This window comes from Nanorana parkeri, unplaced genomic scaffold, assembly GCF_000935625.1.
Source record: "Nanorana parkeri isolate BGI_ZX_2015 unplaced genomic scaffold, ASM93562v1 scaffold220, whole genome shotgun sequence".
In the NCBI taxonomy this organism is placed as follows: domain Eukaryota; kingdom Metazoa; phylum Chordata; class Amphibia; order Anura; family Dicroglossidae; genus Nanorana; species Nanorana parkeri.
In genome coordinates this window covers 632,249-648,534 of record NW_017306488.1, presented here as the reverse complement: position 1 = coordinate 648,534, position 16,286 = coordinate 632,249, and the positions used below count along the sequence as shown (strand labels likewise).

The 16,286-nt window shown below is 42.2% G+C and overlaps 1 protein-coding gene across 1 annotated transcript in view; it reads right to left on the bottom strand.

The window, feature by feature from the left end:
- The window catches only part of RCC1 (regulator of chromosome condensation 1), a 23,742-nt gene that overhangs the window by 3,190 nt on the left and 4,266 nt on the right, over positions 1 to 16,286 (bottom strand). Inside the window, 7 exon segments of the mRNA XM_018555986.1 lie at positions 133 to 285; positions 3,114 to 3,257; positions 5,540 to 5,636; positions 5,785 to 5,964; positions 6,085 to 6,275; positions 9,468 to 9,570; positions 14,302 to 14,394. Coding sequence (XP_018411488.1) covers positions 133 to 285; positions 3,114 to 3,257; positions 5,540 to 5,636; positions 5,785 to 5,964; positions 6,085 to 6,275; positions 9,468 to 9,546 — 844 coding nt within the window. The 5' untranslated portion in view covers positions 9,547 to 9,570; positions 14,302 to 14,394.

The window sequence follows — 16,286 nt, the reverse complement described above, 5'->3', positions numbered from 1 at the left end:
AAAAAAAAAAAAAAAAAAAAAAAAAAAGGGGAGGAGAAAAGTAGTTCAAAAACACATTGGAATTAGAGTTTAAAAATAAAAGGAATATTAAAAGCTAAAGAGAACAGATGGCAAGATAAATAATCCACTCACCCAGCTGATGGTAGTTTGAGAGGCCAAATCCATAAACATGGCCTTCCTGTGACACCGCAAATGTGAAATAAGCACCACAGAAAACATCTCGGAACTCAACTCGTCCGCAACCTTTCACCTTAAGGCGGATGCACTGCGGAACTAGCAGCCTCTCTGTAGCAGATAAAGTAAAAGTATACTAAAATTAAAAGGTAAAAGGTGACTCATATAAATAGTGCTCAACAATGTTCTCGAATAAGCAGTCTAAGGATGAGGAAATTATTTTGTTCACATGTATAGTGTATAATAATGTATAATGCAACCCATCTCATCAATGTGTCTTAAATGTATGACAAGTCACATATATGTAATTATGTAGAGTGCGGCCTTTTGAGCCGAATTCATCAACTTTAAACACTTTCTGTAGTCATTATTAGCACCACACTGATTTAGATGAAGCAGAAATTTGAATGATTGGTTCCTTTTAAAATGGGACAATAAACTCAGGACTTAAATATTAAAAATGTATTTAAATGTACCCTATTAACAAAACTATCTAATTTGTTTATTGCTTAACTGTAGATACTCAATTAATCTCTGAATTGGTGCCGACACTGTCCTTTCTTCTGGAGGGTGGCTACTTTTGTTCCCCAAGGTCCCTGTGTGTGTTGTAAAGCAGCCACTGCTCCAAGCTCGCTCCCGTGATGGACTACAATCTCAGGTTTAGTTTTTTTTAATTTGTTTAGAGATTGTAGTCCCATCACAGGAGTGAGCTTGGAGCGGTGACTACTTTACAACACACACAGGGACCATGGGGAACAAAAGTACCCACCCTCCAGAAGGAAGGACAGTGTCGGCACCAATTCAGAGATGATCTGAGGATCTACAGCCGACACACAAATAAGATACATTTTTGTTAATAGTTGGAGAACTATGCGGTTCAATAGATCGAGGAGTGAGCGAATGCATAGCGTCCCTTGCTCACTTCTCGATCAACTCCCTGCAGAGAGCAGTGACCGTCAGTCACGGCTTCCTGCAGGGATTCCCCCCTCCCCGATCCTCCAGCGCTGACTGGAGGAACGGTGGGGGGGGAGGTACAGCTGGTTTTTGCTTCTAGATAGGCAGAGCCCGCTGTCATTCACGCAGCTGGGTGGATCTCAACAGCATTGTCGAAATCCGTCCCGGCTGTAGCGGTCTCAGTATACCATGAGCTGTAGCTTGCGATATACTGAGATTTGAGTCATGGGAGGACGCTAGATTATGTCCTCTCCGCGACCCTTAAGAGAACTAGGGGAAAAAACACTTACCCCATTGTTCTCTTTTAAAAAGGTATTTGAATGTATTTTTAGTGTAACTTAAATTTAACTTAACCCCAGGACAGCAAATTAAGCAACACCAGGGCCATAGTGTAATTAAGCGTAATCAACCCCAGGGCCTTAGTGTAATTAAGCGTAAACAACCCCAGGGCCAGGGTGAAAGTAAATTAATCCCAGAGTTTAAAAAAATTGAAAGAACTCAAGGGTTTCAATAAAATAACCATAGACTCATAGTGCAATTAAATATATCCCTTGGGCTATAATGGAAGTAAAGTAAAACCCAGGTCAGTAGCGGAACCAACCCTCAAGAGCATTAGCGTAATAAACCACCGGACCAAAGAGTAATAAACCACAGAGCTGTAGCATAATAACTTAACCCCAGGGTGTAGTGAAACTAAATGAAACTAAATTAGCCACGGGGTAAATTAAATTAAACTAAGGACTTCTATAAAATTAAAATAACCCCAGTGCTGTTACTTGACAGAAAAATAGAATAAAAAAAATAAAATAAAAAAAGGGGATAATGTCTTCCATGAGTGGGTATGAAACCCGGTGCACATCATGTGCAATGTATGCGTTCCTCGAACAGGCGTTCGAGGGGGAATACATTTGCGCCAGATGTGAGCGAGTTTGTTTGGAAGCCCAGATTCTGAATCTAAGCAAAAAACTGGCAACACTGAGGAGCATAGCCAACATGGAAAGGAGTCTGGACATAACGCACCAGGCTGTGGTGGAGGGAGGCTTAGATGAGGCGGGGGGGTTTGCGGAGGAGGGTAATGTACACTAGCATCAAACTTAGAAGCAAGTCAAATAAGTGTGCTTTCAGGAGCTCTGGCACCGCTGCAATGCGCCTTAACCATTGCTCCAAGAGTTAATTTGAGCAGCTTGTGCTTCTCCCTAAAGTGCCATAAATTACAGAAAACGGTTGTACAGTTGCTTCTTTTGAACAAGAAAAGCCACAGGTCTGCTTAAAGTTAAAGTAGTATTAAGGTCTGGGCTTTTTTTTACCTTAATGCATGCCCTGCATTGGGGTAAATACCGCCCTGTACCTTTTTCTCCCCCAGTCCAGTCACCCCACCCACTTACCTGTCAGCAACACTTGTCCCCGCCGCCGGGTCCCGAAGTGTTCCTCGTTCCCTCAAACTTGAGGGAGTGAGAAGGATACTGACGGCAAAAGGAGCCATGGGCTCCTTCTGCCATCGAACTGGTGGGCAGACAGGAGGGACGAGGCACATTAGCCAATGGAGGCACCTGTTCAGGGGGCGGGGTGAGAGCGCTGCGGGGACCCACTTGAACATGAGGAATTGAAAAAAAACCTTTAAAGAAAAACAGCAACAGCCTCAGACAAAAAAGGTGTGCCTCCTTGTACCAAATACTTGAAAAGAAAAAAAGAAGGAAGCTTTATTATCACTTTAACATCCCATGGGCAAATTACATCAGTTGAAGGTTCCCTTTCAACTTGTCCTCCAATGCAATCAATATAGGAAGAACCAGGAGCATACAAATAAGCACGAGTAGAGGAAGGAGCCCAGGTGGATGTTCCAGTGTGTTGGTGTTATAGTAAACCATTACAGTGAATTTACTTGAAGTGCAGCTTCCGTTCCCTTCACCCCCACCCCAAGTTATTTTCATTTCTTTAGAACAGGATTCACAGCAACAATTTGAAATTCACACAAATCTCCAAACCTAAGCCCTTGCGTCCTCCACGGTTGGTAAATCTCTCAGGTACACGACCCAGCTGTCCCTGTTCCCCACATCCCGATGTATATAGATCACCATCGGCGGTATAGCTTCACCAATGGAATCAATAAACATATCATGCAGCTTCACCTTGATGATTGGACAAGCATTCATGGAGCTCGTTACGAACAGAGAAGTGTGGATAGAAATTTGGAAGTCCTGAGAGCGACAAAATTATTAACGCACTTGCATACAGTTACTCTACAGTATATGCCCAATACACTTTTTTTAAACTCTAGCTTCTTTTTGTAAACTATAAAACTCAGCTGCCCTATAAACTCAGCAGAGATGAAAATTGATTTTTTTTACTGCAGTAGCTATTCTGGGTTAATTTCAGTCTGTAGCAGAAGTTCAAAGGACAATACATTTACACAAACAGATAAGCAAACGTGACTATTAAATGATCCTGAGGTCTGACTTCAGCCAGTCTATACTGAAATGGTTTAGTTTTATCTTAACAGCCTCCCTAATGGGGGCCCTCTCCTATCCTAGTACTCATAGAACCCGTGTGGGCTGCTATGGCTTGTTACGCCACAGACTTCAAATGGAGGAAAGAACTGCTAAAACGGAAATCTGTCAAGGAAATATAGGGAGCTGCCATAGCTGGCCTCTTCCAGGAGGTTAATGCTCCAGGGATCTAATCCATGACCCTGCTTCATTATCTATCTAGCTGCTGACCTGAACAGTTTTCATGGTGTCCAGAGTTCTACTGTAACCCCTTCGCAACTGGAGACGAACACTGTACGTCTCCATCATGAAGTGCCCAAATGAATGCTCACGTACACTGAACACCAGCAGCTATTCGGGACTCAGGAATGCCGGTAACCACCGAGAATCAACGGTTACTGTTCACTGATAGATGCTACCATATTGAGGCGTCCATTAATGAAAGAATTAAGCTGTTCCAGACACCGGTTCGCAAAATCAGATCCCCTGTATTTGACAGCTGAAAAAGCAGAATGGTGTGCACACTGCTCTGCTACTTCAGTTTTGACAGCTCTATAGAGATCAGGACTTCCCAATGTGTACAGGCTGCTTGTTCCATTCTTCAGCACAGAATATGTAACAATATATTTCTATGCTGAAACAGTGTTTCACGGCTTCCGATAGTCTGGGATCAAAAGCCTTTGGTCAGATCTGGTCCTGACACGCTGCAGAATCAGCATGTCAGGTCCAGTATCACTAAGGCTGGGTTCACACCTAGGCGTATTGAATATGCGCGTTTGTTGCGCGTTTTTACAGCGATTGGCGGTAAAAAAACACGCGACAAACGCCCATTTCCGAGGGCTACTTGGCTGTATCCCAATGGAAACGCGAGACCAAAACGCCCCAAAGAAGTACATGTACTTCTTTGGGCATAGGCCGTTTTGTATCGCGTTCGGACGGGCGGAAATACGGCAAGGTGTGAACCAGACCCATTGAATACAATGGGATTTAGATGTTTGAGCGTTTTGTAGAGCGTCCGTCGAGCGTTGAACGCGCTACAAAACGTTCAGGTGTGGACCAGGCCTAAGATTATTATGGGATGTTCCCAAGTTTGGAGCAGCCAAATAATAAAAAAAACTATTAAAATTGTCAAGCAGTCATAGTGACTACTTAAAAAAAAAAAAAGCGTAAAATATATATTTTTTTAACAAAATGAAAAGTTCTCTCAGCACTAATTATTATTTTAAAAAATGAACTCCTTACAATGTAAATCTGTAGCTGAGCGGCAGATTTGTTTTTCACCCTAAAAAAGTTAATTTTTTATTTTACCCCCTCATGGCGGCGTTGTTCAATGCATGTCACCAAGTGTGGCAGTCAGTGACACTTAATGACAGTGACATTGTAGGCCACCTAACCACTATTAGCTTTAGGCTAAAAAGTACAGAAACATTTCCAAAATCCTAGGGATGTGAGGTGTTTTCAAATAAAGGACAAATACATTTATTTTAATGCATTTTTTTTTTTTAGTTGTGCCATTTTTCAAAATCTAATAATGAAAAATGGGGAAAAAGTGGTTTTCTAGGTGTTTTCCTTTTTTGTTATTCTTGTTATTCTTACTAAGTGAGGCGTTAGGGCTATATATTTATATAACATACAGTATTTGCGCCTATCTGTACTAAAACAAATACATGTACATACATACACACACACACACACACACACATATAATGTATTAGTGTTAATGCAGTTAGTAAGAAAGTATATCACTGCCGTGGAAGAATCACACAGCCAAAAAAATGTAAAAAGTGTCAATAACAAACAGGAACTGAAAAAAGCTCAGTCCTGAAGGGGTTACAATTACTACTTGTGTAAAAAATGGTAAAGGCTTTGTATATTTCAAGCTTAAACTAAGGTAAAGCAATGTTGGGCCCTTTTAGCCATCTCACCTGATGCTATTTTCACTACTGGAGTATCTATTTGGACTTGTATAGGAACCATACTCTTCTTCATAGGCTCCAGCAATCCTATAACACCATTGTTATCCTATTGGAAAACAGGAAAATAAAATATGAGGCAACCATTGGAGGAGCCTATCTCTCTAATGCTGTCCTGGAAGGTGACTAGAGAAAAAAGGGATATACATGTATGTTAGGGTCAAGTGAATGGCTGAAAAAAAAATGAGGTTGCATACCCTGAATGATCCAAAGAGGAATACCCTCCCATCTTCTGTCAATGCAGCAGTGTGGCTGTCCCCCGCAGACACTTGTACAACTTTTTCTGGCAATTGGACTTTCCCGGGTTCTGTTTCAGAACCCTCTTCTGATGTGTCCCGCCCTAGTGCTCCTTCATCATTACAGCCAAATGTATAAATCTGTGAAGTCATAGGAGAGGGAGAGACTAGATAAAACAGCTATAACAAAGGTGGATACCTGTAAATTAGGAAGAGTTAAATAATTATTAAAACTTCCTAAAGTGGGTTGAATAAACTCACACTGCCAGATACTGCAAGACAAACTGTGTGCATTCCTCCAGCCTCAGCTTGTACTATTGGTTCTGGGAGTGGCACCAGTGCTGGTTTCTTTCTTTCCATCACATCTTCTCCAAGGCCCAACTGACCCACATCACCTTGTCCAAGGGTAAGCACCAAACCACCAACAGTATGGTGGGAGTCATGATGGACCACTGAAAAGCAAAATACAATGTAATGACCATTAGTTCTGGAATCAAAGAGCAGAGAACATGTCAGTTATTGGAGGATTCCCACAATATTCTCGATTACACCTTATAGTAATTACAAACAAGACAAAAACAAAAATCAACATATCTATACAGATCTACCAGTGTGTTTTTCTCCTTAATCTGAATGATGAATGCCTCAAAAACTGCATAAGACGGATAGAAAAATGTATTTGGAATTCGGGAGCCAGTCTGGCCAATCCAGTTTGTTTGATTCTGGCAGGCAGTTTCACAAAAAAAACAAAAAAACACCCCACACCAAAACAAAAACCCCTTAAAATGTAGGTGTCAGCTGCAATTAACCCTTTAGTGACAGCTTCAGAAAATGTTTTCGTTCCTGGGGAGCAAAGCAATTTTGCCATGTGTTTGTTTAACCAATTTCCATCTTCCTCATTCATTGCACCTACACATATTATATACCGTTTTTAAAGGACAAAATGGGCTTTAATTTGATGTGACATATGCATATATTTTACTTTAATTAAAAAAACAAAACAAAAAAGAAAAACAGATCAGCGCTCATTCATCATCGGTCTTTTACCAATTGAAAAATTGAAAGAATAATTCCATTATTAGTCGGGAAGGTGTTAAGGAGTATTGGCTACCTGGCGTCTAGGCTTTGTCCAGCCCTGGCATAAGATGACATTTTTCACACACACAACACATGAGCAGAGAAAACTTTAAGCCAATTAGGAATTTCTGGCAAATGTGCTCCAAAAAGGCATGGGTATTACAGAATCCCCTATTGTGCATGTAAACAATTAAGATGTCTAGGTTAGGCCTGGTTCACACCTGGGCGTTTTGCAGCGCGTTCCTACGCTCTGTAAAACGCTCAACATGTGAAAACCAATGATTGCCTATTGGCATGGTTCCCACCTGGGCATTTTACAGCGTGTAGGAACGCGCTGCAAAATGCCCTACGCTCAAAGAAGTACAGGAGCTTCTTTGGGGCGTATTTGCAGCGCGTATCCATTGGGATACAGCCAGGTAGCCCTCGGAAACACGCGCTTGTCACGTGGGTGTTTAACTGCGAATCGCGGCACGAAACGCGCATATTCGATGCGCCTGGTGTGAACCCAGCCTTATAGTGTCCAGCATGAAGAACCAATATAAAAAAAACCCCCACAAAAACAGAAGCCAGACAAATGGAAAGGTAGACAGATACTCACTAAACAGTTACCAAAGGAAACAGTGAACCTTTGCAGGTCAGCTATATCTAAGGTTTACATAGACCTTTAATATGCGGTCTGCATCACCAGCTAGCAGTACACTACTTTTAAAACTCAATCTATTGTAATATTGACAGACTTAACATTTCAACCTTGCTTAGCTAAGCCATGGTACATGCTTTAAATACAGCAAGGTTGAACAGTGCAAAATGATTCCATCTACTTAGCAACCTTGTTATTTTGAAGATATGGGTAAAGTTCCTCTTTAATAAGCAAACAAGGACACCTTTGGAAGGGTTTAGTAATGACAAGCTACAAACGCATACTTTGCCAGGTTTTTATTTTTTGCATACCTCATTTTATTTTTCTTCCCCAGTCTTTTGGCAGTGGCCATTATAACAAAGGGCAGGTTACTAGATTTCCCTTTACTTCCTAGAACTCTGGCACATGTAACCATGCACATCATCTCAGGGGAGCAAAATGCCTTTCCCTGAGATCACAAATGAGATTTCCCAGCATTGCTCTGCTGATGTAACCTTCCCAGGTTGCAATGCTTGGAGAGCGGAAAAAGAAATTGTAAGTAAAATAAAAATATGTTTGTTTAGCTAATAAATGCAAGATGATTTCAAGCGGAGCTGTATGCTGATGTGATTTTTAGTCTAAGGGGGTAAAGGTCAACTTTAAAAATACGTGCCTCAGCATGACTTTTTTTTGGGGGGGGGGGAAGACATGAAAACTGGAGTGTGGAGCAGTCAGCTTCTCTTTAGTTTGTTCAACTCAACCTTTGAAAGAAACAGATGCTGACTGGTTGCAATTATGAATTCCCCTCAATATCTACAAAGCATACACCAACACCCGGAGCGGTCTTTCAGAATCGGGTGCAATGCCAGCTATCACTGCAAATACACACCTTAGGCTTAGGGAAGATTATATCTATGCTGGTCTATCTAGTCTAACACTTTTTTGCCATCGTTTTATGAACATCTACCTTTCACACAAGTTTGATATAGCAGATCCTACACAATTCTGTTTCCACTACTAAATCTCAACAACCTGGCACTTCCTGAATCAGCACCAATGGGTAGCTAAATTCTGGTCAGCCCCATTGCCTATGCATTCCTCATACCTTGTAGATATCAAGTTAAATTTAGGTTTCTACACTATGCGTGTAATAAAAATAAATCTGGAGGAATCATCAGTTAACACAAGACCATTATAGCAATTTGGAGCCGTAAATTTTTTCAAGAATTTGTTTTATTTGTATAATATCGAGCAAGGCTAAGGCCTCATTCACATGCGTATAGTACTATATGCAAATAAATCGCTCGATACACATAGCTGCGTATGGAGCCGTATATTTGCGTAGCTAAAAATGCACAAAAACCGAATGGAACCGAGATGCGCCCGGGCAGCGTATTTCTGCGTAATTACGTGCATATACGCACGTACAGTTCATTAACATTTCTATTACGAATGATGCATTGTGGGATTGCAAATAGTGCACACATACGTACGCGTATATAGGCAATAAACAATTTTGCTCTTGCGTTGTGTGTGAATAAGGCCTAACAGCAGAGTTAGGGTAGCCAAACATAGGAGAGCTGCATCCTAACTAATTGCAACACCAAAAAACAATGTATCCAGCACACCATTTTCATAATGTGCTGACCAAAAGCATTAAAAAAAAAAGCCAGGTTAGTTTGCAGTAAACAAGTTGCCATGCGCAAGATTTAAAGATATGAATCAAAGCTGGCTCACAGTTTTATAGAACACAAGTGTGAACTAAGCATTGTAAATGTCAACTCTAATAACAGCCCAAGGGCTGGCCAACCAAAATTACTTTCACACAAGGAAAGGAAGAACACGCTACAGAATTATGGCTGTACTGGACTGCAAGCTTTCAACATTTTATTGCTTTTATGAATGAACACACATACACAAACATATTGCTCACAGATCTCATACTTACATTTAGACTTCTTAACCTCAGGTGTACCATTGCTCTCTTCAGCAGGAACGCTTCTCTTCAAAGGTTTCTTTCCACGCATTGCAGCCTGTTACAGATAATATTTCTGATGGTAATAAAGAGAAGAGTTACCATGGATGCCCATAGACTTCTGCCACTGTACAAATTGAGGATGTACAGTATTGTCATTCATAGGCTACTTAGACATCATTATCTATTTCGTATGACATTTGCATGTTTCTATTTGAGCCTTGGTCATTTTCAAATTTGTTTAAATACCAAAATCCAGTGAGATATGTATATATTTTATTTTTCTTAAAATCCTGGAAAATCTAAAAGCTGCCCATACACCTCACTATTATCGGCCGATTTTCATTTGTGATCGTGTTTTAGTCCAATATTCGTAATGTTGATGGGCAGAGTACAACTGCAAATTGTACAACCACGATTTTATGCAAGGTTGGTGGCGTTTCCGTACGTCAAAATTTGTACGATTAACACTGCTCATGCGCAAACGAAAATACATGTGACCGATTAATGCAATTTGTCCATGTGTTTTGTTTTTTTTAACTACCGCTAATTGAACCTTGCGATGATCGGGGCAGGATGGGGCCATGTATATTGGGGGGACACAAATATCCATAAAGTTTATCGAACTTCCAAACTTTGGCAATTAGAAAAATAACTTTATTTACAACAATTCATCACAGAGATAGAGACCATAAAGCAGGGGTGGAAAGATAAAACAAAATCGGTGTCCCGGCTGTAGAGTCTCCGACATGTGAACGGGTGCCTCAAATTACAAATACTTTGGCAAGTAAACAAACATTTAAACCACTGGGGTACTAGCCTGCATATATCCTTATGTTACTTAGCCTTTTTTCAGTTTAATTGCTGTGATAGTTTGACTGACCATAAAAGAAAAAACAAAAACAAAAACCTTGCTCCTGTGATGGACTACAATCTCACGTTTAGTTTACTTATTTGTATGGAGATTGTATGGGGAACAAGTAGCCACCCTCCAGAAGGAAGGACTGTGTCAGCATGAATTCAGAGATGATTTGAGGATTTACAACTGAGCGATACATAGACATTTTGTTAATAGTTATGATACTTAAAAGGAGATCTATGAGGTGAGTGACCAGTCACTACTCCCCGCAGGGATTCTCCCCCCCCCCCCCCCCATCCTCCAGCGCTGACTGGACGAACGGATGAGGGAGGGCACAACTGGCTCTGCTTCTAGATAGGCAGAACCACTGTCCATCAGCCAACTGGGTAGATCTCACCAGTATTGTCAGAATCCATACCAGCTGCAGCGCTCTCAGTATATAGCGGGCTATTTGGTCATTGGAGAAGGTTAATATACAGGTGAAACTCGAATAATTAGAATAACGTGCAAAAGTAATTGCAGTAAGTTCTGCAAAAGGGGCCCAAACCAAGTACTGAGTACATATGCATGCTTGTACTTTTCAGAGGTCCGATATTGTTCTATGTACAATCCTTGTTTTATTGATTGCATGTAATAATCTACTTTTTTGAGGTTGTGGATTTGGGGTTTTCATGAGCTGTAAGCCATAATCATCACAATTATGACAAATCACGGCTTGAATTATCTTGCTTTGCATGTAATGAGTCTATCTCATATATTAGTTTCACCTTTTAAGTTGCATTAGTGAAATAAATGAACTTTGCACGATATTCTAATTATTAGAGTTTCACCTGTATGTACTCCTGTGACCCTAAACAGAACTATAGGATAAAAAGGTTACCCCAGTTATCTTTTAAATGCATTTAAAAAAATGTAATTATAGTTTTTACAGAGGCCATAATATATGGCCACAAGCCATAGTACTGTTTTCAGAAAAAGGTTTCTAAAAAATGGAATGCTTGAGTAAAAATTATCAAGGATGGGGTGATTTCCCTGAATCAGGTCCCACACTATCCTTCTGTTGATACCAAGGTAATATGGACATTCAGGCAGCTCCAACTGGCCATCTTTACCTTTGTAAACTAAAAATGACACGTTTAACCTGAGCAACTATTCCTCCAAAAACAAAAAAGGTAGAAAATGTTTTTAGGTATGCGGTGTGAATGGGAATGAACATATAGATGGGGTTCTCAAACTTGACTGCAAAGGTGGACATACAATTTAAAAGCTCATCAGTGAAAACTTGATGGAAAAAAAAATAAAGAATTGCCAGGTTGGGCTGTAAACAAGGTGGATGACTGGTGCTTCAAAATGTAGGGGGGGGGGGTTTACATACACTGGATTTTCAGAAGCAGCAGGAACACGGGCTCTTTGGGAAAGTGTTTGTCTACTACAACACACTAATGGTGTCTGCTTCAGGCATCTTTCTTGGATAAACCACACTGCTTGTGCTAGGTAGTTCAATACATCTGGCTGTTTATTCAGGGACCGCTTCATCTTCAGAAGCAGGTGTATGCTAGAGCCACGGTTTTCTGCTGGTTCAGTTAGGATCAAAATCCAAGCTATTCTCATGTGTCATGGACACCATGTTATTTTGGACATTCGCGCATTAGAAAAAAAAAAAAGTTGACAATCACCAGATCAAGGCTGGGATGGAAAAATTATACTTGCCAGGCGATTAAGCCAAACGCTGAAAAAATTAATCTTGCCAGGCAATCAAGTCTGGAAAAACTACACTACACACAGTTGACCGCAACATGACCAAATTAAAGTGACATTAAAGGATAATTCTTTTCCCTTCCCCCCATGTTAATGTTAGCACTTACCTTAAAAGATGTCTCTTAATCCGATCTTCCTCTTCTTTCCCCATGTTTTCATCTGTCCCTCCAGCGGTGCGTTGGCTCTCCGATCCAGCGCTGACTCCACTCTGCAGCGGGTGCTCGCGTCCATAGGCTTACCTTGCGTCTCTGCTCATCTCCCGGCCGAGAATCCGAACTGTGCATGCGCCCGCCCCAAGATCCTTTGCGGCCGCACGAACAGTTCCGGACTCTCGCCGCGATAATAAGGTCTAAAAACGCTGTTTAAGCGTTTTTTTTTTTTTTGCCTACATCTACTGCTTGTTAGCAGTAGATATAGGCAAAAAAAGGGGAGGCTTTAGAACCCCTTTAAATGATTGTCACACAGGCCAGATAACGACTGAGAAGTAAAGACAAAACGGATGATGGCTGCATGTGTTTTTGGTAAATTCCGAGCAGGCACAGGGTTAAATCTGGATCTGATGGCTGGTTACCACCATAATACTATGCATTCTCTAGCACAGGGGTAGCCAAACTCCAGCCCTCCAGCTGTGGTGAAACTACAAATCTCATGATGCATCTCTCTCCGGGAGTCAAGTCTGTGAGAATCTTGCAATGCCTCATGGGATTTGTAGTTCCACCACAGCTGGAGGGCCAGAGTTTGGCTACCCCTGCTCTAGCATCTGATGTATAATTTAGAATGCATTCACTGGTGACTCGTTATTACAGTTATGCAATGTACCAGTGACAGGATTGGCAGCACAACTCTCCTCTGTCATGATCCGAGTGGAAAGAGGAGGGCTGGCTGCATAGTACTAGTTAAGTTCACACATGTGGTCACTACAATTAGCCATTGCAGTGACCTCACATGCTAGAGCCATTTAAACTGTCTCATTCAGTTTTGTCTTTGATCTCCGCTGTAAAATGAGGGCTGGTTTAGGCATTCAGCAGGTGCACTGGCCTCCTAAGCAGGCAGAGAGCAAAGGACAAGTCACCAGTACTACCTGTGACCTCCTGTAGCTTATCTTTCAAGCTTCCGGATTACAATGCCTTCTTCTGCAGTGTCTGTGTGGAGGCAACCATCTTGGTAGAGGCAGGGCTTAGCTTCTTCACGTCCAAGCATCCAGCAAGAAGAGTGAGCAGCATACCTCTCTACCATCCCGTTTTCAGCAGGGCTGTCCTGGGATTTAAACAAAATCCAGCCTGTGTCCTGCAGCGGGCAATGATCTAAGCACATACTGCCAGGCCGCATCTGATATTCAGGGGCATTTAACCATGCTACAAGTGCCGCAGGTTCCCGTCCCTCTTTTTCAAGTTCTCAAATTGGGAGTTATGGGACAGCACAGTAGTGACATTACCAAATCACAGTCGAAATGTTATGATACGATCAGCCAGAGACAGCAGTGCCTTCAATCTCACACTGTAGCTACAAAGCTACGAGACTGTAGGTATAGGGGGTGCCTAGACACCCCCATATACCAGGAATTACTCTGCTATTTCGCAGGAGGAAGTCCAGAGAAAGGGTATATTTTGCAAGATAATGCTTAGGCACAATTAAGATATGTAGACATTTGTACTACCACAGAAAGTCTTCACGCTTTGCATTCAGCTCCATTTTGATCTGTAGATTTATTTTTATGCGCTTGCCAGGAGTTCCACATAGATGTGACCTTTGTAAAACATGCCTGTCATAAGGCCAAACCTTGCACATCACAACTGAGTCAAGAAACTGGCCTTTGCAGCAGCTGTATCTAGGAGGCCCATTCCTCCCCGCCCGCTGGGGAATACAGAATGGGATCCTATAGACACCGCTGTAAAGCACAAACAATTGACACTACACCCGAATTAGTTCAATAAACACCCAATTGTAAAATAACCAAGAGTTCCGCTTTTAAACAACGTTTAGGCAGATGGTGTAAAAGGGGGGGGGAGCCTTCTTCGTGCAAAAAGAGAATATTGGCAGAGCAGCAATGTCCTACAGCACATGCCGGTGTCCTCCACCACCACTCCCCAACTTCCCCTCAGTCATACTTGAGGCTTTACTCCTGGGAAAGCAGTTTCCTAACTGTGCATAAACTCCATTCATACACTCACCTCAGCACGCACTTCTCACCAGCTTAGCTCTTCTCCGCGCGCGACTCCTTTAAGCAGCTGTTCAACACGTGCGGCGCCCAGGTGACGTGAAACTTGTGCGACAGCCTCCCTTCTGACAAGTCCGAGAAACGGCGTCAGCACGTGACTGCCGTGCTTCGCGCGCAGTGTAAAACATGGGGTGCCGTGCTCTTGTCAGCGTGTCAAGGGCGGTTAAGAAAATAGTATTGCACAGACAATGTAGCTGTGTTACAGTGATTGGGTGTTATATGTATATTACTTCAGTCGCCTGCTGCTCACGCATTTCCCCGCGCATTGTCTTCCTCTCCGGGTGACAGGCGCTCGGGTCGTGCTAAGCTCAGTGCCTGCACATGCCCGGATGTGAGGCGAGGGGGCGCTCTATGCTTGTGCTGTGTTCTCGCTGGTTTTCAGTCTTCCACAGCACGTGGGACCGGTGAGGTTCAGCATCCCTGTGAAGTAGACACCGGCTCGCTGCTGCTCATCTGGTGAGTGTGACCCTAGTGGGGGTCTTATTATTAAAAGCTCATAAGTATTCCTTTGTAACCTACTGGTCGCAATACTACACAGTGTAGTATTTCACCCACAATGTATATGTACACAAAGAATTGTCATAACTAATGGTAGTAACAAAATCACTGAAACTCTTACAAGAATATACATATTTGTATTATTTATCATGGCTTTTAATAGTTTGAAGCTGTTTCCAAGGCTGCCAGGTCTATAAAGGTAGATCACTGTTCAGTGTCAGCTGACTTTTATTTTTTTAAAGTATTTGCAAACCCACAGACTAAAATGTCATACCTCTTAACATGTTAATTACTTTTCAATCCAATTTTTAATTTCCAGGTTTAAAGCCTAACTATATCAGTTAGCTCTGCACTGCAAGGGTTAACCAATCTTTTATGTAAGGGGAGCTTTGTATAGGACTTTAATTTACCTGACTGGCTCCTACAGCCTGTTTCCCCCTTCTGCTCTGGCAGTCATAGGCCTGCTGACGTCATTGTGTACTATGCAGCTGTGAATTGTAAGTGAGGATGCTGAGGGACTGCCAGGGGAGCCGGTACCAGCTAAGTCAAAGACTTTTACATGGCTACCCTAGACAGGAAAGAACAGTTCATCCTTGCAGTGCAGTCGCAGCCCCAGCCCCACCGTTAGCATTTTTTTTCTTCCTCCGGTGATGGTCTTTATACCCCGTTTGTTGTCTGGTTGGCTTTTGTCATTGACACAGAATAGGTATACTAGTGGGAAAAGTTAGAGGAATATCAGAAGTTCTTTTTTTTTATGTCACAGACTTAAAGGGTTTCTAAACTTTTACCCCGTCTTTGCCGCGCGCTCCCGTCCGAGAATCCAAAACTGCTCGGGTGGCCGCAAAGCCTCCTGGGGCAGGCGCATGCGCAGTTCGTTTTTTTCGGCCGGGAGACGCAAGGTAAGTCTATGGACGCGTGCACCCGTATGCAGACACCGTGGGATCGGAACTGCCAGCAAGGACAGAGAAGTCAGCGCTGGATCGGACACCCGCCGCAGCGCTGGAGAGAAGGCTGAAAAGGACAGGAAAGAAAATCGGATTAAGAGACATAATTTAAGGTAAGTGCTGACATTAACACTGGGGGGAGGGAAACATTTTTTTTTTACTTTATGTCACTTTAAAGTACTGAAGTGAGACGATCACCATGGCAGCCGGCATATTTACAGCAAGAGGTCTCACCATAGGATTCCTTTTAAGATTTTGTAATTGTTCTTGGCCTGCAACGTATGGTTCTTATGTGCTGACGCTTATAGCTATTTATGGACTCTAAAGGTACCCACAAAGATAAGAGACTGTTAACCCGATTTTTGTAGGCTTTTCTGCTCCTTGGCTAAGCCTTCTTGGATGGGAAGTAGATGAACTGTGATGGATTTCTACAAGCCAGTTGCTATTGTGTCCAGAGAGCTTGGCCAAAGTGTCTCCTTTCCATAGTAACACACATGCATGTGATTTCCCCCCCC